This window comes from Polistes dominula, unplaced genomic scaffold (assembly GCF_049000335.1).
Source record: "Polistes dominula isolate Pdom_NZ unplaced genomic scaffold, Pdom_raw_medaka contig_82, whole genome shotgun sequence".
In the NCBI taxonomy this organism is placed as follows: domain Eukaryota; kingdom Metazoa; phylum Arthropoda; class Insecta; order Hymenoptera; family Vespidae; genus Polistes; species Polistes dominula.
In genome coordinates, this window is record NW_028301046.1 from 3,267,789 (window position 1) to 3,290,830 (window position 23,042).

A 23,042-nucleotide genomic window follows, 5' to 3' on the forward strand; every position below is an offset into this window, starting at 1 on the left:
AAAATAGATTTTTACACCCGTCTCGTTTATCTTTGAACAATTTAATTAGAATATAATATAACAGATAAATCTTTCGTAGTAATTATAACGCAATATGCGTTGGATAAAGAAATTTTGTTATCAAACGAACGAATAAATGAAAAAGAGAAACAAATTTAAACAGTTAAAACAAACACAAAGAAAGAAAGATATTATACAATTTGTTAATAACTTTTTTCTTTATAATTTTTAACACCTTCTACATCTGGCGTAATGAATTTCAGCTAGAAATACGAGAAAACATCCAATTAGGCCAATAAACAATCCGATAAATGTTAACGAGTAATGTTCCAAAGTAAGTTTTTTCTTTCTCTCGCTCAATTGCAATTTCATTTTGGCATCCTCGACGAATAAAGGATGTGTCATTTCCTCATACCAAAAGTTAATGAACCCAAATTGTTGCATCCTCAGTAGCAAGGTATTGATCCTTTCAGTGTAAGGTGAATTAAGTTTAATCACGTAAGAAAGCGTATAAGTAACTGGACACTCTTCGACAACATGGATTAATTTGTTACCATCGTCGTCGTAATAAACCGAGTAATTTTCCAACTTGATTGAAGTAAATCGACCTAATGCAATAAAACTACGATCGAACGCTACGAAATAATTCGTTGGTTTATCCGAATTAAGTACACTGATTTTACTTCTAAGTTTTGTGTCCAATGGATCGTCACCGATGAAAGTATCCTCTTTTAAATTTAAATATTTCGTAACTATCGTATAATTTGAATCTGCCACATCCTCGATAGTATTAATTTCTGGATATCTCAATGGTTTGCTAAGTGTCCACATGAGCCAATTGTTGTATAATCCAGCGATTACTAATCCGAATAATAAAGAACCACAAAGAAAAATTCTAAGTGCTGGGGTGTATGCTCTTTCGAATGGATAACAAAATAATATCATTAATTCTGTACAACCAATCACGTATGGATGAATCTCTGGTGGTGATTTTTCTTTATTTATTGAACGAGAATAATCGTTCCTTTTCGAAATAACATTCGATAACTTTTCTTTACGAATATCCCATAAATCTTTACTCAGAGGACAAGTGATTGGTTTGTCATTACGAATGGAATAACTCAAATATTTCAAAATTACCCAGAATATTGTAACAAAAATGTTATAAAATATTAATAGTATCCATAATTCTTTTGTAAATGGTAAAAATGGCATATAAGATTTTGGTAAGTATCCTCTGGTTGGTGCAATGAAACAAAGCTTGTCTACTTCTATGCCAACCGTAAATTCATATAGAAAAGAATCATTGTAAATTTTAATAAAAAAGACTGGTTAAAACGAGTTCACTCTTATTATCTTCAATATTTCGTAAGGATTCGTGAAAGGGATCCACGTCATCCATTTTGTACAATACAGTAACGATGAAATTAGTGTTCATGCTATTCTCCAATGTGCTCATCACTTTGGCATCCAATTTGGTGTAACGGATTACGTTGTTTTCGTCTACGTTAATGTTCATCATCATTGATGGAAAAACAGTTACTTTAATCGGATAACCATTTATATTTTCAAAAGTTTCGAACAGATTTATATTTTCCGATAAAACAGAACTGAACGAGTTCGTTTGATTTCTCGTATTGTATTCTTCGAAATCATCGAAACATAATTTATGTACTTTACCATAACCATTTGGTATTGATTCGAATGGATGATAATTTAAAAAACATTGAAAATGATCGATAATCGATGTAACGAGTATTCGATAAACATGAAATTTGAACCAAAGTTCTTGAAAAATTGTTTTCCACGTTTTTCTTGAGATTTCTTCTTCACCAAGGAAAATAATCAAATATTGATTGTTCGGTTTCCATAATTTTTCGTGTAAGAAATGTTGAAGTTGACGAAGATCATCGATAGGTAAAATCCAAGTTAATTGAAATTGATCCCTCCAAGTACATTTTGTAACAAAATCATTGGCATTTATCCGATAACCTTGAATAAAATCGATCGCTATTTGATGCAAGAGAGACTCAAGTATGTACGATTTTGTATCGAACAAAAGCAATGAGACCATAAATGGTTGAAATTCCTTAGAATTATGCACATAATTCAATATACGTTTGAAATTCTCCGTTCTTTGAATGGTCAATTGTGATGTTAGTTCAGCCACATTGTTACTTTGAATATCATCAAATTTAGATTGTATTTCACTCGGTATAATTATCAAGCAAATGATCAATCCAATGTAAAGATACATCATCTTTAATCAAAATTACAGATGACGTATGAGTAATTACTCGGATTCACGGTTATTCGTATATTTTTTATCTCTAAAAATCCCATTTATCGTACGCATGTTCCTTCCGTGTTGTTTAGTTTTAATCCTTTGACTGTTCACCTGTGTGTAAAATAAAAAGAGGATATAAAATACCGAATAAAAAAAAAAAAAAAAGAAAAAGAGCTTTTTTTTCATCAATTTTTCGTTAATGTAGGTCAAAAGGAAAGCAAACCCACGCATTTATATACATATATATATATATAAACATATAAACGCATAAACACACGTGGTTAGAATTTTGTCAACAAAAGTTATTTTGATCAGAAATATCCTTCAATGATGTCATTTAACGGGGAAAAAAGAACGAAACAAAATTTGGAATTATTTTTAGAAGACATTTTTGTTATAAAGTAAGTATAAATAAACATGTGTAGGATATAACATAGGAAAAATGTTCTTCGAAAAGGTTTTACGTTAAAATATACATATATATATATATATATAGTTTATATGAAATTAGAAGAACAAACAAAACCGAGTGGTGTGCAATTGTGTGAGAAAATTCTTTACGATTTGTCAAATAATTCTAAATAAATATTTAACCGATTATTTTCACAACTATGATAATTATGATAATGATGATGATTGATGACACGTAAATACACGTACTTTTAGTATGACAAGTATTACTTGTGGCAAGTACAATTTTCGTGGTTTACTTCGTCCTTCTTCTAAGACAATTTTATCGAATTTTGCACTGTTTGTACGTGTCCCTCTATACTCGAACGTAACTTCGAACTAACTCGAGTGACTTGTTAACTTGAAAAAAAGAAAAAGGAAGAAAGAAAAACAAAAAATAAAAAGGAAAGAAAGAAAGAAAGAAAGAAAGTAAGTGTAAGGAAAAGAATCCGTTTATGAATCGTCAAAGTAAATGGGTAAACACGACTATTGACATTTGTTCACTTTTATTTGACGTCTCGTAACACGTCCAAAGAGATATTCGTCTTCCAGTAAACTCGTGTTAGGATTAAACCGTAAAAAGCTCGACTATATCCGAACGGGATAATGATCGTATATGTATACGAGTAGGGAAATAAATAAATAAATAAATAAATGAAAGGGATCGATTAAAAATGTCAACCCTTATATGCACATATTTATTTAGATCTTTTCATTGAGATTATATGAATGAAATTAATGAAAAATACTCCTTTACCCCTTTTTTTTTTTTTTTATTTGCATCTGGATAAATAATACATCAATTACACGAACAAGACGATAGCACGGATCTTATCTTACATAGGGACATTATAATATTAGAAGTTCAAGGACAATTCCGAGTAAGATACGTGTAATCATGGTTGATTAGAAAAAGAAAAAATAGAAAAAAATAATTGGATCAAAATCTTTGATATTCTCCCACTACTATTCTTCTATTTTAAAGTCATATTTATTATTTATAAAAAGAAGAAGGAAAATAAGGAAAAAATAATTATGATTATATTTGATTATTGCAACGATACGATTAAATGACATTTACTCGAATGATCAGACAGATGATTCTTTTAAAAGTATCTTTAAATTAAATAGAAAAGATATAATTTTCGTAAAAGTTTTTGTTATTGATCGTTCAAATTGATCTCATTTATTTAATTCCCATATCGAGATAACAAAATTCTTTAAACGATTTCAAAAATCGTGAAAAATAAATATAATTATAATTAAATAGAAAAATATTAGTTAATTATTTATTAAATAAATATTATTTTATTAAGTAAAAAATAAAAGAATAAATATAATTAATATTTGTTAATGTTCAAATTGATCTCATTTATTAATTCCCATATCGAGGTAACATAATTCTTTAAATAATATCAAAAATCATGGAAAATAAATATAATTATAATTAAATAAATAATATAATTAATAATAATAATTAAAATTAATAATAATAATAATAATAATAATAAATAAATAAATAATAATATTAATAATCTATTTTATAATCTCTTTATATTATATACTATAATATATTAATATTATATTAATATTATTATTATATAATAATTATTTTATTAAACAAAAAATAAAAAAAATAAATATAATTAATGAAATATAATTAATATTTGTTTATATTTAATTATATTAATGTAAAAATCCTGTGAGAATATTTTTATTCGAATCTTTAAAATTTGATAATTTTCGATATAATAATAATAATAATAATAATAATAATAATAATAATAATAATAATAATAATAATAATCTCGGCAAGAAACAAGCAAATTCACCGTTCATTGAATTCAAGAATTCAATTAACGATGATACGATGGAACGGACTCTAATTAGATTAAAGTCTCGCTAAAACTATAATTATACTCTCGAGTATAGTGAATTTCGAAGAAAGAGAGAGACAGAATGATAGAAACAAGTAGAAACAGGAGAAGAAAGTTAGCAAATGGAAAGGCTTTGAACAATTCGATTAATCAAGCTTTCCTTTTGTTTAAATAAAGTTCATTTTTAATCTTCATAAAAAGGAGGGATGTGATATAAAATCATCCTTTTGTAGAGAAAATATATATGATAAAGTTCTCTCTAAACGAATTTTACACTTACCGTTTTAACTCCTACATAAAGAATTCTACAAAAAAAAAAAAAAAAAAAAAATAGGAGGGTTTTTTTTTTAGAAACCTTGAACAACTCTAGAAATGGCGTTAACCCTTTAATTAAAGTAAGTGGATGTTTGAATGAAAAACGTCTGATCGATTGTACTTATTGTAACATGTTCTTTCATTGACGTTAGCACCTTTTTAATTTTATTTCACTTTTCGTAAATGCACGTTGTTACGTAATGCATTATCCATTTATTTCGATAAATCGACATATTTATTAAAATATTTGTATTCTTTTTGATGAATGAAAAATTAAAGGTGTTATTTATTTTTTATTAAGTAAAAGTAATTACTAAAGGTTAGTATATACATATATATAGGTGTATAATAAATATTTTTCTCGAAATGAGTTATAATTATTTTAATATTTTAAATAGACGGATCAATATTTGGAATGTTGGCGTTAATTTAAAGTTAAAAATAGATACAGAATATAAATATATTGATATTTTATTGAAAATACAGACAATTTCTGTATTAATCAGTATATATGATACTTACTACTCTTATATTACATTCTAATATTTATTACAAATATTAATCGTTAATTTTTAAAATATTGACCTAATAAAACGTTATAAATAATTTTTTTCTCTTTTACAATATCAAATGCATGTTCTCATCGTTAACGTTAAATTATCATAATGTTTAATTTTTTTTTTCACATATCACGTAAATACTCGTCGTCTCAAAGAGAAAATTGTTATTTTTGTCATAACGAGTATCCTTGTCATACATAGATGATTGAAAAATATTGAAATGCATTTATCATTGAATCACTTATTTATTGTTAATAATCCTTTGACATTTAATTCGTTTTTAATCGTTGTTTTTGAAAAAGAAAAAAACGGAAATGAGAAGTGAAATAAAATAAAAGGCCGATAATAATTTAACTTGAAATAATCTTTCGATCTTCTCTATAAGAAAACATTTGTTCCTGTTGACAATATTCGCAGTGTTAAATCCTCGATAAAAATAATGTTTCAATGTAATGACATGGTAGATGGTACTTCAGGATTTGATCGAAGAGGAGAAACGTGGGGTTTAACGAGGGAGGGTTGAAGAGTCAATAAAAGTGACGGTGTGCAAAATAAGCACACATCGAGTCGAGCTTTCGTAGTGTAATAACGAAGAAAAAGGAAGTGTCTTAAAAAGGATATAATATATTTCTTTAGTAAACATAGAAGAAAAGAAGAAAATACGCGTAATTTCATTGATAAAAAAAATAAAGTTTCATTTATAAAACGATAATGTGATCTAAAACAAGGACACAACAAAAAATATGTTCTATTAAATTCTTCTAATATAAAATGTATAAAATAATCATTCTTATGATTATTATTTTACGTGTAAAAATTGATCAAGGTTATAGAATATTAATCGACGAAAAACAAGAAAATGCTATTAAATTTTGGATAGATGCTGTGTGTCATACGCGAACGATCAAATTTGTTCACATATTAGGAATGTTAACCAACGATTCGTCAACTAATTATTTAAATTTATTTTTAAACGGTCTCGTAAATGGTATAAATCAAAATAAATGCGAAACTACGATATTTTTAAACAAGTATTATATGGATAATTCTAGAAAAAAACGAATTATAAACGAAACGATAATTTATCGTTCAAGAAAATATCATCATTGAAGAATTCGCTTGAAATTAAAAACAGATTGAAAGTTATCAACGATTTAGGAAGCAATAGAAAAATAAGAAGAAGAAAAAGAACAAGTGTAAGAGAAGATGGTATTATAGAAACGAGGACAACAAAAAATTTCAACCTATGGTCATTGCACGTGATATTGATAAAGGACGAACGTTCGATGGAGCGAATTTTGAATGGAAAAGAGTCAACCCACTGGATGTCTCGGTTACACTTCATCGTACTTATAATCTCAGATGACGGTTCAATCGAAGATAATAAATTCGAGGTGACGATCGAACGCATCTTAAAAATGTTTTGGTTAAAACGTCAGATATTAAACGTCTTGGTATTCTTACCCTTATCAAAAAAGGATGAAAATGTCACCTACGCATACAATCCTTTTGTATTAAACAATGACAGTGGTACGGAATTAATTGTAACCAATTTTTTTAATATCTTTCCAAATAAACACTGTTCTTTTCTTTTCTATTTTTGTCTCACATTATCGTAGTTATTTCAGAACGAGGTAAACTCGAGTCCATTAACGTTATATCAAAGGAAGACATATTTCAATGTTTATCAACGTTAAATCATCGTCGTACGAATAATTTGTATGGATACAAATTAAACGTAGGTCTCTTTCAACAATATCAAACATTAATGAAAACTCAAGAGATACCATTAAAAGGCTCAGTTTATGAATATTCTCTGGGATATATGGGTACCAATGCAATGATCATGGGAACAATCGCTAAATATATGAATTTTACGGCTAATGAGATCAATCCAGATGATAGAATTAAATTTGGACACGAGTTACCAAATGGTACTTTAGTTGGAACTTTAGGTAAGAGTAAATGAAATAATATTATAAACTTGTATTCATTTGGTCAACATTTGTTAATAATTTTTAATCGTTATTTCAAACGAATGATGAAAATTATACACAGATTTATACAAAAATTGTAATTTCATATTAAAATGTATATGTTATATATTTTAGTAATTTATTTTTATAAAATACTAACCAAATGAATAAAATAAAATCTCAACAAATTTCTAAATATAAGAAAATAAAAAAAAAATCAAAGAATCCTTTTATATTTCAAATTGGATTCGTCGTATATTATATAAGAATAAAGTTACTTACTCAGGCATTTGGTTTTTGTCAGGTGATATTGCCTATGGCAGAGCGGATGTAACATTTGCGTCTTTTTTCGTCAAACCCTATAGCAAGAATAAACATAATTTTGAATTTACCAGCCAGACGGGATATGACAGCATCTGCGTGTTCGTACCTAAAGCTCGGAAAATACCGAAATGGCTTCGAATACATCACATGTTTGAACCCTCCATCTGGTTTTGTTCAATAGTTTCACCAATTATCGTCTACCTAATGTGTTACGTGCTACTGTTATTTACGAGCCAAAGGTAATGACATGCTCAGTTAGATTCTATCTCACTTTATACACGACAAACTTTTTAAATAAACAAATAAAATATACACTGTATTTATCTATTGAACGAAAAAAAAAAAAAAAGAAAAAAAATACTAACCCGAACGTGTTTGATATTTTACAATAACAAAAAAGAAGAAAAAATACATAAAATCGAAAATGGCGTTATTAAAAGCATTGATTCTTTTTATATATATAAAATATCCTTGATATAAATGAGAGATTCCTCATTGTTAACATTAAGGACACATATGATTGTAACCCACGATAAATACTGATCATTACTCATTACTGATATAAATACTTAATAAGAATTTGATAAATTAGACAGTCCCTCTTTTTTTTTTAATGAATTTTTATACATTAATTTATTCTCATTTATTTGAACACCTTGTAATTTTTCTCTTTTATATATATATATATATATATATTTTTTTTTTGTTTCATTGTATTTCTTGATTTTTTTCTCTTTTTAGAACAAAAATTTTCGATCGAATAAAGCTCGCTTACAAAGTATTCCAATTCACCGTTGGATTTCCAACGAAATTACCACGTTCCTGTCCGGAAAGAATACTTTTATCTACTCTCTCAATCACAAACATTACAATAGCTGGATTGTTTGGAGGACTATTGTACAAAAGTTTAACCAACGATATATATTACAAAGATATCGATTTATTATCTGAATTAGATGCTTCCGGATTACCAATTGTTTTTATGAAATACAATTTAGTGGACGTGTTTGCTGACGAATCTACAGGATCACCTGTATTAAATAATTTAAGAAAAAAATATAAATATGGCATGAGAGCGTTACACGATGCATCATTTTTTCGAAATGCAAGTGGATTAATTAGGAAGAAACATTATTATTTAACTGAACAAAATTTGTTGAACGATGATCTGTCACCTAAATTACATCTGGTCAAAGAATGTCCACGTAATTCATTCATTTTGATTCAATTATTATTGACTTAATAATTTGAATATTGTTGGTATTGTATTCTCATTTCTTTTTGGTTCTCTTTCAGGTAATTATTATTTGGCATATCCAATACGAAAGAATTCGTATTTGCTCGAAAAGATCGATCTTCTAATTTGCAGATTACACGAAGCTGGTTTAGTGACATTGTGGAACAATCGTACCGTAATGGATTTACTTTACCAAGGAAGAAAAGCTTCATCGAGAACGCAAGTACATGCGGGAAACAAATTTGTTCCGTTTAATTTGGAAGACATGCAGACACCATTCTATTTGCTAATAGTCGGACTATTACTGTCATCAATCGTTTTCTGCGATGAGAAAGGATGGTTCAAGCTATTCGTCAAAGATAAAAAAAGACGGCCAATTGTATATAGTAAAAGAAAACAAAAATTCTTTCTTCGAGAAATGAAATTTTTTACAATTTTTTCATCTGTTGAAAAAAACAATTTCAAAGACTAATTAAAAAAAGAAAAAAATGTTTCTCATTTGATCGATCGAATTTCTGACGATACTCTATTACGTTTCTAAGCATGAAATGTAAATCATCATAAATCCGATAAATTACATATTCTAACTTTGAAATTATTAAACAAATATATAACTTGCGGTAATTTGTACACGTCCGACGTAAACGTCATAACTTTAAATGATTCTATATGTAATTGAATTGTATTGTTTCATCGCTATAAAATTATTAATTAAATCAAATTAAATAGAAAGAAAAAAAGTGTTCTTTAATGATACTGTAGAATGGGTTAACGTATATCATAAGTTTTCCAAAAGTTTTGCGATTTTCCAGCTTATCCACGTATAAGTGCAGTTTCATTCGGCAACAAAAGTACAAGGAAATGGGGATTTATTTTAAGATGATCTTAAAATACTCTCAACACTATTTCTCTCGGAGACGGTTAGCCAGTTGAGTGTCGTTGGTCGTTGATGAGTTATCATGGTACTTCTCACGAATCATATATTTACTATTTTAGCGATAATAAGTTTCATATGTAAGTATATCGATTATTAAATATTAATAATAATAATATAATATAAATAGGTAGTATATATTAGTATTAGCATTAGTATTTCTATGGTATTTCTTTTTTTTTTGTTCAATAGATAAATGCAGTGTATCATTTTTTATATATATTATAATATTATTATATTATTTATTTTATTATTATTTATTATTTAATATTTATTTAACTTTGTTTTATCTAACGGAAAAATCTAAATTGGTAGAAAAAATTATTTAATAAAAATAAAAATAAAAAACAGGTAGCGCAATCGTGTAAATATATATTTATAGAAGAAATTGGTTGTATTTTTGTTATCAGGGATATCACCTAGTTGGACATGGAACTTGAACGATCGTCGATACGATGGATATGATCTTGAAAGAGGTCCAGTCTTTTACGAAGCTTACTATCCGGAAAATAATGATAACAATCCAAGCGAATATCAAGAAAAACGTTATTTCGATCGTGATCCAGTAATAGAGAGAACCTTTCAAATACCCACTGACAGAAAAGAATATATGGAAGATAGATCAAAGAATGAATATCTTGATCGTTTAGAATATTTAAGATACGATAATTCTTACAATCCCGATCCAAAATTATCAAGAATACAAAATTATCCGAGAACAGAATCATCGAGGAATTATGAAATCCCACGTAAATTCTACGACGTTAATTCTTTTTCTCCGAATTATATGAGATTAATTCGAAATATTCCGGATGATTCGTTGACTACGAAAAACATTGACAATTGGAATACATTGGGTAATTATTATTTACGTTTTGATCCGAATTTCGATAAAAGTGACATTAATAGTAGATCAAATTTTCGTGGAATACCAGATCGAAGTTTTTTAAATCAAGAAAATATGTTTGAGAAGAGAAACGATGAGAAAAATGTTGAATCTATTCGAGATATTCAACAAAATTTGTCTGCTGCATCACCAAGAGCTATACAACCTTTAGAAATATCTAAAGAATTTGATTCGATAAGAAGATTGTCACCGAGAGATTTACAAAATCATAATTCGTTCGATACAATGAATTCTATTAATTATATAAGATATCCGGGACAAGAGTACAACTATATTGGAAATAGAAATGACCCAGAAACTGAAAAGTGGATTCCCCAAAATCTTTCAAACGAACAGATGGAAGGAGGAATTTCAAGAAACGTTAATTCGTTACCATCGGAAAATATATTTGCCCCGAGACCTCAAGTGATCAATTATGTTTTTTCTAAGGATTCCTCGATCGAACGAACCGAGAAACCAATTACGACAATCAAGGAAATAACAAATAACGATGAGCCACGTAAATACGGTGACAATCTTTTGCAAGAGGAATTAAATAAGGAAGAAGAGAACAAAGATAATAATAATAATAATACAAAAGTTACGTCGATTGAAATCAGTGAAGTACCCAGACACAAAATACGTCATCATCATGGAGAATGGCTACGTAATTTTTCTCGTGGACAAAATTAATTTCTGATATCGAGTGTTAATTAAGTTTACAAACAAAATAACTTTAAACGAGATTTTACTTACGATAAAATTTTCAATTAAATTACATCGCTCTTTTTAAATATAAAATTAAAATCTTATGCGTTATGTTCGGTAAGTTGATCTTTAAAATCCATCCACTTCGAACAGCACATTTATTATTACATATCTTTTTTATAATTATACAATTTTCTTTGTAACAGTGTAGAATATAATATCGCTATAAGGAGACATTGTCCCGTGATAATTATGATTAAATATCGAAAATACACTTCTCATAAATGAAGATTAACCCCTTAAGCAGCACGCTCGAGTTAACTCGAGCGTGCGGAAATCGGCCGATTTAGTGCACTCGAGTTAACTCGAGCGACGTATTATTCTATATTTCTATGAATTTTTACATTTAAATATAATAGAAAATGGAAAATAAGAATGTGAAAGCAAAGAAAAAGAATCGTATTTTTCCGAAATAGTAATTCGAAAAGAAAGATTAAAAAATCGACGTACGTGTAACATTGCATTATTCGGCTTTTCTCTGTAATGTGGAACAAAATCCCAAAATTAGCATAAAAATATTGATTATTTCTGTATTTAAAAAATTTTTTTGTCAAAACAATGTTCTAAACTATGTCTTTATGCAAAACAAGAAAATGTTTTTTTTGGCCGTTTTTTTGTTTCAAAATCGTTGCCGCTTAAGGGGTTAATTGATTGTATAAAGAAAAGAAAAGAAAATAGTTATCATGTAAAATTATTACTGTAAAATTAATACAAGTAATTACAAAATATACGATAAAATCTATCACGATAGATTATCTTTTTTTTATGATAAGTGTGTACACTTAATGTAATGATTTATTTCAATGTAAGTACCAATGAGTAAGCCAAACGATAGATTAAATTTAAGCACAATAAACTTATAATTAATAATAATCTATTAGAATATTTTGAAATCTAATCACTGATCAACAATGTTTTTTCGAGATTTCTTATTATTTTGAATGCTACATAAAAATATTAAAGAGATTAAAAATACTTGGTAACTAAAAAATTCGACAATTATAGATGTAATGTAAAAATAGAGAAGGAAAATTATTTCTAAAATTAGTAAAAAGAAAAAATAAACCACGATAGTTTATGTCAATGAATATAAATATTTAAAAATGACAGAGATGGTCTAATCTTAACATAGATAAAAATAAAAAATATATCCTACTTTGGCACCTTCATCTACCAATAGTAATCCCTTAAACTAAAAAGGGAATGTTTGTACTATTTTAATAACTAATGAACAATTATCTCTTTTGATACATTTAGATAAAAGATAAATAATTATGTTTATATTAACATAAAATATCGTTCATCAAAATGCTATAAAAGATATATGATTTTAGATGTAAAGGCAAGTACAAGACAAAGCCAGAAGTACTTCGCAAGTAACCTACACTATTGGAACACAACTTCGTTTGGTGAATAATCTCAGTTAGCTATATCTAGATTGTTACATTTTATTCACAAAGTTTTCTATATGTATTCTTGCCTATTTAAAGATACTATTATTTCATACAAATTTAATCCAAACATAAATGCTATTTTTATTTTTAATTGCATTTGTACGAGACATTTAAACTTGTTTAGGTGAAAAATATATATAACTGTTTAATAGTTCTTTCTTTTTAAATCTTTCTCACAACTATAATATAAATCATAGTTCTCAATATTTATACGTGGGCACTATTATCAGGTAAATATTCTGATGAATTTCTTTAAATCTTAACAAGTCAATTTAGTGTCTCTTTGTCTCTGTCTCCCTCTTTTTTTTCTCAATGATTCTCTCATTTTTTGTTTTATCTATTTATGCTATAAATATTTTCATTACATATCCTTTTTTATCTATTATGATAAACATTATTTAAACCGTTTTATATAACATAATAGGCGCGCGGATAATTTTAAATGAGAGACTCCAATACCTGTTTTATGTATTGATATTCCATTTGTAGGAGATAAATTCACGCAACTTCTCATAAGCTTTACCAAGATTATCATTCTCTATCACAATGTCAAAATTTCCTGGTTGTTTACCTGCAATAAATATAAATACAAATTACAAAATCAAATTTTCATTGTATTTTACATTTCTATTTATATAAACAATGCACAAGAACTTTTGTATGAATTTATTACATACCATATTCCAATTCAATCTTAGCAGTATTTAATCTTCGTCGCAAAGATTCTTCTGTTTCTGTTTTTCTTTTCTTTAATCGTTGTTCAAGTTCTTCCAATGATGGTGGTTTTATAAAGATATATCTAGCATTTAGAGAACTGTTTTTAATTTGTTTTACCCCTTCTATCTCAATATCTAATATACATATTTTTCCTGTTCGTTGAACATTTTCTACAGCAAGTTTACTAAAAATAACATACATTTGATACTTCTTGTTAACGTATTTAAATAATGTGGTACATTTATTCAAAACATTTCAAATTTCTTACCTGGTTCCATATAAGTTTCCGCTATATGTAGCGGTCTCAATAAATTCACCATTTTCTATTTGTTTCTGCATTACTTCTTTACTTGTAAAATAATAATGTTTGCCATTCTCTTCACCAGGTCTTGGAGCTCTAGTTGTATGTGATACAGAGAATCCAAATTTATCTGGAAATTCCTCGAATAGACGATTCAACAAAGTACTTTTCCCACTTCCAGAAGGGCCCGCTATTACTAACGGACAACAATCTTTTTGCAACATTGTACAAAGTCCTATAAAAGAATATAATAATAATAATAATGATATTCACGCTAATTAATGATTTTATAATATTACGTAATATCACAAATTAAACAAATGAACAATATAATTAAATCAATTATTGACTGTATTACAAAATCTAAATCTGCATACCTATTTTATGAATGTTTAGCAATTTCATGCAATATGATGTCATTGTGTATTGTGGTATGGAAAAAAATCTTAATGCAAGACGAATCATATTTTTTTTTTTAATACTACAATATATTCTTCACTTTTTTCTATAATACTAACACAATTAATTTTTTACTAAATCACTAATAAATTTGTCATGCATGAACAAAATAGAACCTTATCCACTCATTTTATAATATTACACAACATAGCAACTGCAAATACAAATAAAATACGGAATATCAACGAGTCTAATTGTGAAAATAAAATCAAGATTTAATAACAATTAAAATTTTAATAAAAAATTGAAACGGAAACAATTACACCACGTGATGATCTTGAACAATGAAAAATTCAATTTCTTTCCTTTAAGGTATGCAATATGTTAAAGGATTTTACGCAGTGTTGTCAACGTAAAGAAAATATAATTATATATTTGTATACATATTATAAAATGAAGATCATTAAGGTTCGTCCTTATATTTGATTATTTCTTATGATCTAATTAAATAACAAATAACGTTTCAACTTACTGTGAACTTGTAGGCGTTCGTTTAACAAGTAACCAGAATGTATCTAACCTATAGAAAAATAATAAATTGAAATTTTTTTAATTATATAGAACTATATAATTTTGTTACATTAAAATAAAGAATCAACGAATTAAAAATAATTTAGGTCATTCTTTCTTTTTCTTTTTTTTCGTTAAAAAATATTAGTCTAGTGCCGGCTGTTCGTCACACCATCACAGTATTGGTACGACGCAGTATTAGATCAACGAAAATGGTTATGCGCATGCGCATTTGTTTACCGCAAATCAAAGGATTACCTGCGATTCGTTTATCGATTATTTTTGCGATCGTACGTATACCTACGATTATGAATGACATAATGTAAACATATTATAATATAATTAACTTGTTTTTATTCGTTATTTCAAAACTTCGTATTAATTACGAAGCAAAATACTATTGTATCGATAGAATGTTTTTATCTAGTGAAAACTAACCTATATAACAAAAGCAAGCTAAAAATACATAGGATGTTTTTTAAAAATTTAAATTATACAATAATATAATTTCTAATATTTTAAGTTATATTTTCAAATTGAAGGAAAAACAGATATATAATAATTAAATGTGTTGCTTTTAAATATACAAAAATAGTCTATCTATCTCTTTCAGTCATATTTATTTCTAATGAAAGTTTGTAAACAGTAACCTACTCAAATGAAATCTAATCTAATCTAATCTTTGTATTTAATTTTTTACTCTAAATTATTTGCAATTGAATAGATATTATGTTTATTAAAGAACAGATTCAATCATTTTGCTTAAAACTAATTTATAATCATTTGTAAATGAAAATGATAGATATTAGATTACAAATATTAATTGATTGGCAAAATAATAATGTGGAAATTGATACTTCTTAAAAAACAACATTATTAATTAATATTAATATATGTAAACGTTTATACCATACAGACAACGCGATTTGCACTCGATGAAATCCAACAGAAGACTGACTCAATAAATGCTAAAATATTCACTTTCTTATAATGTTTTTAAGCACTTAATTCAGTTTCTCTTATTATAATACATTCACATTTTTTTATACTTATGAAATATAAATAAAAGATGAACTTTGTTCATCCTTTATGATCCTTTGTTAAAACCAGAGGTAGACAAGCAACAAATTTTTCTTTCCATTGTTAAAATAATTCACATAAAATACATTGTTGAAGAAGTACAGTACAGTAAATTGCTTATGAAGAATTCTCGCATTTAAGGAATTATAAGTTGAAAAATTTGATTTACAAAAAAGAACAAAAAATTAGATAGAATATATACATATAATTATAAGACATTGATTTGCATAGATGTTAAAGACTTTTGGAGCAATTTTATTGATATTGAAACATTCTACATAATATTAAAGCTGATGAGAGACTGTAAATGAATAATTTTGTCTACACTATAAATGTTTAAAGCTTATGAAGAAAAATTATAATTTATAACAGAGCGTTTATATACTTAATTTTCAACATTGCACGAATAATACTATAGATTCATATCAATAAAATATATCTTCTGTTATATTTAGATTTACATTCACTTATAGACTTATGTATGTTATGTATATATATCTATATATATATAGTCTTATTTAGCAAGATTGACGTAGGAAATATATTTTAAAAAGATTGTTTTTTCTTTCTGTTTTTTTTGTTGTTTAATAATATAGGAATCTTTGACTAAAACTTAAAGATTTAGGCATTAATATTAGATCATTTTAAAATGTCTATATATGGCAATATGTATACGTACATGAAAGTACGCAAAGGTACTAAATGAAAATGAAAAGTATAAATAAGTATCACATTAAGTTCACTGTCACTGATTTGTAAACGCTTCTTACTTATTTTGTACATAATTAATTTAATAATAACAGTGATAGTGCCAATAGAAACATTTAGCTTCTCTTTTCTTGTACTTTAAATTATCTGGCTTGTACATGTCAAAATTTCCTCTTTAAAATTCTTTTAGGTAATCTGTAATTACTTCTTGTTTTCATCTCTTTTTATTTTATCTAACTTATTTTAAAATTGAATTTTAAATCTCTGTAGGACCTGGTTTAGCTTGTGTTCTACGACGTGCTAATTCTGATAAAACAACAGGCCCGATATGAGGTGATCTTGGACTACTTGACATTGCTCTATACGTTGCTGCAACTGCCATCTACAAAATTTAAATATATGAAATAAAATGAATAATGATTATGTACAATAATAAATATCAAAATAAAGTACAATTTGATTTGAAGAAAATACCTTTAAACTATGTGGATCTGTATTGATGTCAGGTAATATTTTTTGAGGAAGATGATGACGATTTGCAACCCATGGATATTTTAAAATAAGAGCTGCTGTAGGCCTACGATTAGGGTCAACGTGTAACATTCTCTTGACCAATTCTTTGGCTTCCACTGATATTTGACACCAGACACCGCTTTCTACATCTATATATCCAGGTCCAATATGATTAAGTATATCCGTTGCACTATCCCCTGGTCTATTTCGGAAAGGTGTGTATCTGTAATAAAATATTATGTTTAATGAATTTAGTTTCAAATATTATTGTGTTAAATATTTTGAAATTAATAAATTTCATACCCAGCCAGCATAATATATAATAAGACACCTAAAGACCAGATATCACAAGCAGTATCATATCCTTGCCGTTTTAATACTTCAGGTGCAACAAAATTGGCTGTATAACATGGTGTCATTAATAAACCATTTTCTGCACGTAACTGTTTAGCAAATCCAAAATCACATATGCACAATGTACTTGGATCGCCACCAGGTTTTGAAAATAATATATTTGATGGTTTCAAATCACGATGAACTACCTGAAATATTCATTATTTAGATTACAGATATATATTATTAATAGAAATAGTTAACTAAAATAATGAGATAAATATTTACTCCATTATCATGTAAATAATGAACTACACTAGTAATTGTGTATATCACTTCGGCAGCTTCCTTTTCTGTAAAATTACGTCTTTGCAATAATCGATCAAGAAGTTCCCCACCTCGCAAAAGTTCTAATACAAGATAAACTCTTCTATCATCTTCATGAACAGTTCTTAGGGTTACGATATGTGGATGCCTTCCATATCGTAACAGTATTTCTATTTCCTCTGATGGATCTCGTTTTGCTTTTTCAATCACCTATTGTACAATCACTTTTTATTATATATAATAAGTATAAATTGAAATAATTATTAAATACAAATAAATTACCTTAATAGCATATTCAGTTCTAGTTGCCTTATGAACCGCTAGATAAACGGTACTATAAGTTCCTTTACCTATTTCATGTTTAAATTCATATTCGTCTGTTACTAAAATAGGATTGACATTAGCAGGGAAAGTATTACTAATACTATCGAAGTTTTTGTACTCTGGAGATTTCGTATGTTCTTCTAGCAAACAGGGTGCAACGAAACTAAATCCACGAAACAATTCATGAGCATTTGCACTAGGAGGTACACCGGGAGAATCTAGAAAAAATAATATTTTATTTTAAATAAGAATATATACTTATTGTTAACCAATTAATCAACAAATTAAAAAAAATATATTGTATATTATTACCTCTAGGAGTTTTACATGTAAATTCACTATCAAAATAAAATGCATCATCCTCTTGACTAACAGCTGGTTTGAATGGGGGTCTTATCTCTTTCCTATAAAGAGCATCCCAATCAATTGTTCCAAAAAATATATGATTTTTAATTTCTTCTACACCACCTAAGTAAACGTGTATATATTTATGAAAATTAATAAAATTAAATATTTACAGAAGATATAGATATGATATAGTTAAAATAGAAAATAAATTTGTCAACATTACCAGATCCAAGTCTATTAGCTGGATTTCTTTTAAACAATACTCGTAATAATGCTCGGGCTTCCAGTGATGTATTAGAAGGCATGGTAAGTTTAGCTTTTAATATTTGAGTCATAGTTTCTTTTCTATTAGCCCCTTGGAATGGTAGTGCACCCGTTAACATCTCAAACTGAAAATGACTATTTACTTAAAAGAAAAAACAATAAATAAATTTAAATGATTTTTTTTTAATAACTAACCATGAGGATACCAAAACTCCACCAATCTGCAGCATAAGAATGCCCTTTTCGATTAACTATTTCTGGCGCCATATATTCGATAGTACCACAAAATGAATATGCTTTAGAATTATCCAACGATTGTTTACTTAAGCCAAAATCAGTTAAAGAGATATGCCCTTCAGTATCCAATAAAATACTGTAACAAATATAATGAATAATAGATGAAATGATATTATCTAAATATGTTAATGTATTAAAATCATTTTAATTTGATTTATAATGAAATACAAACTTTTCTGGTTTCAAATCGCGATATATGATACCAAGTTTATGTATGTGATCCAATGCAAGTGCAAGTTCAGCAAGATAAAATTTGACATCTTCTTCCGTAAACATGACCTGTAAAATTATTTTTAGAAAAATATTGATTCTAGTTTCTATTTACAAACATGATATATTAAATAATATATATATATATATATATATATATATATATATATATATATATATATATATATATATATGATAATTGTTATACTAATTAATATTTTATATAATTATCACTCTTAAGTGCGTATTTACAATTGTGCAACTATAAGAAGATATTTGTTGATAAAAATGAAAATTAAAAGAAAAATAATCATACAAATGGTACTTAGTTAGCTTGTTCAATAACCTCTTTGGATAGTCTTGTAAAAAGATCACCACCTCTTAGGAAGTCTAAGATCAAGTACAGTTTGCCCTCTGTCTGGAATGCATAGTGTAGTCGAACAATGAATGGATGCTCCACATCAACCAATATATTTCTTTCCATTTTTGTTCTTACTCTGTCTCTGACTAAGATACCGTGATCATAATTAGAGTGAACAATAGTGAAAGAAATATTCAATCGTTATAATAACAAATAAAAATACCTTTTAAAGTTGCCTTTCTAAGAACCTTCATGGCATATAGCGTACCACTATCCTTTCCTACAACTTTACGTACTAAAAATACCTGAAACACATTATCAACCGTATATATATATAACAAAAATAAAGAAATATAATTAAAAATAATAGATTAATGTTGAAATTATTGTTTACCTTGCCAAAAGAACCTTGACCAAGTACTTTTAATAATTCAAAATGAGATGGATCAGCTTTTTCGTGACCATCTCGAACCACCTCACGTACTTCAATTTCATGGGACTCCGAACACCCATTTGAATGTGACTCAATAATATTTCCTTGAGTAATCATTGTTTCTTCTTGATTCTCATCAGAAAGAATTTCTAATCCTTGCTAAAAAAAAAAAAAAAGAAATTAAATTGAAATAAATTGTAATATAATTTTAAGAAGAAAAATTGTTCTTAAACGATTATATATATATACATATGTATATATATATATTAATTGTAAAGTGAATGAAAATTTGATGAATAGTTAAAGTCAATTGAATAATAAATTGAATAATTTTACCTTTTCATTTACATGTTGTTCTGTCCAAGGAACCGTCAGATTCGCTAAAGGCATTATATTCACATTTACTTCCAAGGTCGTATAGGATTAAGGAAAATAGTTATGGTACTGTCACTTCACTATAACGTTGTAACATTTAGTTAATGCTAAAAAATATTTTCTCTGGTCCATATAATATCTGTATATAAACAATTAAAAAAAGTTCTTCCGTACATTCGCGGTTAGGACTAAGAGAAGTATGTATAGTTTATGCGATAAGTATCGACCACAGATAACGAATTAACGCGAACGCTTTTAGACGAGATCCTCCATTTAAACCGGAAGCTTGGTCTAGAGAAAAAGCGATAATGAGAGCGCATGTTTTAAATACAATCATCTACCATCCGTTTGTTAGTATTCATTAAATACATCCGCTAATTACTTAACATAAAATGATTATTCTTCATTGTTACAAACGAACCCTTACCCTCCTATTCCCCCTTCATAACTACCATCAATAATGAATTGTATTTACACAATGTGTCTTTTAAGTGACCAAAAATTGTGACGACATAGTCCGAGAACATTTAAATATTTATTATTATTATATTTTATTAATTGTTTTTAACTCGAAAAAACACGTATAATTTATTTGTTCAAGATATAAATATCATCCTGATAAATTAGAACTCATTTTAATTACTTATTTCTGGATTACTAACATTGTTACAACTGGCGCCATATTTTATATGAAATTAATTTGACAGCAGTGCCACATAGTGTGAGAATAAACAATTAAACTTGATGTGTCAAATATAATATGTGGCGTCCCGCATGTAGCGGTACGACCGATGGTCGCGCCATCTAAGTTACTAGAAGGCTAGGGAACCACGCTAGCAAGTGTGGTCACCAGACGAGTACAGTCTGTACATAGCCGTTGAGAAGTGTACAAGAAAGAAAAGCAAGTCGCATCCTTTAAATAAAAATCATAAAATAAAATTCAGTCTAATATTATCTTTACTATAGAGAAACCCTCTACAGTAAATTGGTGCCGAAACCCGGGAACGTCCGCGTAAAAAAATAAAAAAATAATACAAAAACTAAAATAGAAAAAATAATAAAAAGAAGAACAATGGCGCAACCAACCAGCGAAGCCAACGTGGCCCGTGCCGATACCGACACAAAGGAAGTCAACGCCAGTGAGTTTAGAAATATAACGCTTCCAGCTTTTTGGAAAGAGGAACCAAATTTATGGTTCGTGATGTTGGAAAAGGAATTCGCGGCGTACAACGTTAAATCGGATGCCGTAAAAGTGTCAGCGGTGGTAAGAAGTTTGGATACCACGCTGATAAGAGAGGTATACGACATCCTAGCAGCCCCTCCCGAACAATGTACGTACACACATTTGAAAGAAGCCTTAGTACAGAGACTAACTAAATCCGACGAACAACGGCTAAGGCGATTGTTAATGGGAGTGGAATTAGGAGACAAAAAACCCTCCGAACTTTGGAGAGAAATGAAACGCTTAGCAGGAGATAGTGTTAGCGAGAAAATGCTCCTAACATTATGGATGCAAAGGATGCCAACCAGGGCACAAGAGATCCTGGCCATTGCAGACGAAAATACGTCACCCGCAAGGTTAGCGGAAATGGGTGACAAGATCCTCGAGAGAGAGCGTCTGCCGGAAACGGCCGCCATTACTGAAGCAGCGCCAATAAGAAGTACCGCTCAAACAACAACCAATCGCGAGGTAGCAGAAATCAATCGGAGAATCGATCAACTAACAGAGAAGATGGAAAAATTGATGCGCGGCAGAAGAAGGTACCGAAGTTTCCGCGGAAGATCCCGAAGTAGAAGCCGATCATCAAGCAAACACCGAAACAATGACGGCCTATGTTATTACCACTGGAAATTCGCGGAACAATCGTGGAAGTGCAGACCCCCGTGCAAGTGGACAGGCCCGGATAAAAGAAAGCCTTCGGAAAACTAATGCAAGCGTCTCAAATAGAGGCAGTTGACGACGCGACGAGAAACCTGCGCCTCATGGTAAATGATAGGAGAACAGGAGCATGTTTTCTGATAGACACTGGTGCAGACGTCTCAGTGATTCCACGTACTTCGATAAGTGAAACCAAAGACAATACGTGTAAGTTATACGCGGCAAATGGTGCAGAAATAGACACATTCGGAAAAAAACTTTTAAACTTAAATCTTGGACTCCGTCGAGATTTTTCATGGAGATTCATTATAGCGAATGTTTCTAAAGCAATAATAGGCGCCGATTTCTTGCATTTTTATAATTTATTACCTGATTTAAGAAACAAAAAATTGTTGGACGGCAATACATTGCTTTCTAGGAAAGCAGAATTAGTAAATATTGACGTTCCAACCATTTTGACCATTAACTGTAATAGTCCGTATTTAGAACTTTTTAGGGAATACGCAGATTTAACGAAACCAACTTCAAGGAAACC

The 23,042-nt window shown here is 28.3% G+C and overlaps 6 protein-coding genes across 7 annotated transcripts in view; 2 read left to right on the forward strand and 4 right to left on the reverse strand.

Annotated features, from left to right (window-relative positions):
- LOC107074606 (G protein-coupled receptor dmsr-1) overlaps positions 1 to 7,807 on the reverse strand; it is a 37,091-nt gene extending 29,284 nt beyond the window's left edge. The window contains exon 1 of the mRNA XM_089175385.1: positions 7,748 to 7,807. The gene's annotated coding sequence lies outside the window, so the exon portion shown is untranslated. The remainder of the gene's footprint in view (positions 1 to 7,747) is intronic.
- LOC107074702 (uncharacterized) lies at positions 2 to 7,869 on the reverse strand. Its single transcript, XM_015336368.2, is given in 3 exon segments — positions 2 to 1,323; positions 1,325 to 2,398; positions 7,748 to 7,869. Coding segments are annotated over 2 exon segments (2,031 nt in total). The 5' UTR covers positions 2,261 to 2,398; positions 7,748 to 7,869; the 3' UTR covers positions 2 to 228.
- LOC107074543 (uncharacterized) lies at positions 6,397 to 9,507 on the forward strand. Its single transcript, XM_089175380.1, has 5 exons — positions 6,397 to 7,019; positions 7,109 to 7,444; positions 7,770 to 8,028; positions 8,531 to 8,994; positions 9,086 to 9,507. The coding sequence occupies exons 1-5, from the start codon at positions 6,776 to 6,778 to the stop codon at positions 9,496 to 9,498; spliced, it is 1,716 nt and encodes a 571-aa protein (XP_089031506.1). The 5' UTR covers positions 6,397 to 6,775; the 3' UTR covers positions 9,499 to 9,507.
- Positions 9,508 to 9,899: 392 nt separating this feature from the next.
- Positions 9,900 to 12,356, forward strand: LOC107074656 (uncharacterized). The gene is made up of 2 exons (XM_015336299.2): positions 9,900 to 10,040; positions 10,371 to 12,356. The coding sequence occupies exons 1-2, from the start codon at positions 9,986 to 9,988 to the stop codon at positions 11,537 to 11,539; spliced, it is 1,224 nt and encodes a 407-aa protein (XP_015191785.1). The 5' UTR covers positions 9,900 to 9,985; the 3' UTR covers positions 11,540 to 12,356.
- Positions 11,694 to 15,257, reverse strand: LOC107074657 (guanylate kinase). 2 transcript variants are annotated; one of them, XM_015336301.2, is made up of 4 exons: positions 15,018 to 15,257; positions 14,054 to 14,321; positions 13,746 to 13,969; positions 11,694 to 13,639 (listed from the first exon to the last, which is right to left on the reverse strand). In XM_015336301.2, the coding sequence occupies exons 2-4, from the start codon at positions 14,308 to 14,310 to the stop codon at positions 13,533 to 13,535; spliced, it is 588 nt and encodes a 195-aa protein (XP_015191787.1). In that variant the 5' UTR covers positions 14,311 to 14,321; positions 15,018 to 15,257; the 3' UTR covers positions 11,694 to 13,532. The 2 variants fall into 2 exon arrangements, with proteins under 2 accessions (XP_015191787.1, XP_015191786.1); XM_015336300.2 differs by lacking the exon at positions 15,018 to 15,257 and adding an exon at positions 14,464 to 14,855.
- A 1,112-nt stretch (positions 15,258 to 16,369) lies between these two features.
- Positions 16,370 to 21,301, reverse strand: LOC107074655 (Ribosomal protein S6 kinase II). Its single transcript, XM_015336298.2, has 13 exons — positions 20,590 to 21,301; positions 20,215 to 20,412; positions 20,044 to 20,125; positions 19,806 to 19,966; positions 19,422 to 19,528; positions 19,148 to 19,325; positions 18,912 to 19,077; positions 18,653 to 18,808; positions 18,299 to 18,558; positions 17,978 to 18,226; positions 17,660 to 17,898; positions 17,318 to 17,579; positions 16,370 to 17,225 (listed from the first exon to the last, which is right to left on the reverse strand). Exons 1-13 carry the CDS (start codon positions 20,641 to 20,643, stop codon positions 17,100 to 17,102), a joined length of 2,238 nt encoding a protein of 745 aa, XP_015191784.2. The 5' UTR covers positions 20,644 to 21,301; the 3' UTR covers positions 16,370 to 17,099.
- Positions 21,302 to 23,042: the final 1,741 nt, after the last annotated feature.

Excerpts from the sequence above, each read along its gene's own strand:
- LOC107074656 (XM_015336299.2), top strand. The coding sequence starts at position 9,986 with ATGGTACTTCTCACGAATCATATATTTACTATTTTAGCGATAATAAGT. Across the intron at positions 10,041-10,370 it reads AGCGATAATAAGTTTCATAT|GGATATCACCTAGTTGGACA; the intron begins GTAAGTATATCG and ends TTTTGTTATCAG.
- LOC107074657 (XM_015336300.2), bottom strand. The coding sequence starts at position 14,551 with ATGATTCGTCTTGCATTAAGATTTTTTTCCATACCACAATACACAATG. Across the intron at positions 13,970-14,053 it reads GGAAACTTATATGGAACCAG|TAAACTTGCTGTAGAAAATG; the intron begins GTAAGAAATTTG and ends TGTTATTTTTAG. Across the intron at positions 13,640-13,745 it reads TAAGATTGAATTGGAATATG|GTAAACAACCAGGAAATTTT; the intron begins GTATGTAATAAA and ends TATTTATTGCAG.
- LOC107074655 (XM_015336298.2), bottom strand. The coding sequence starts at position 20,643 with ATGCCTTTAGCGAATCTGACGGTTCCTTGGACAGAACAACATGTAAAT. Across the intron at positions 20,413-20,589 it reads AACAACATGTAAATGAAAAG|CAAGGATTAGAAATTCTTTC; the intron begins GTAAAATTATTC and ends TTTTTTTTTTAG. Across the intron at positions 19,326-19,421 it reads CGCGATTTGAAACCAGAAAA|TATTTTATTGGATACTGAAG; the intron begins GTTTGTATTTCA and ends TATTTGTTACAG.
- LOC107074543 (XM_089175380.1), top strand. The coding sequence starts at position 6,776 with ATGGAGCGAATTTTGAATGGAAAAGAGTCAACCCACTGGATGTCTCGG. Across the intron at positions 8,029-8,530 it reads CTGTTATTTACGAGCCAAAG|AACAAAAATTTTCGATCGAA; the intron begins GTAATGACATGC and ends TTCTCTTTTTAG. Across the intron at positions 8,995-9,085 it reads TCTGGTCAAAGAATGTCCAC|GTAATTATTATTTGGCATAT; the intron begins GTAATTCATTCA and ends GTTCTCTTTCAG.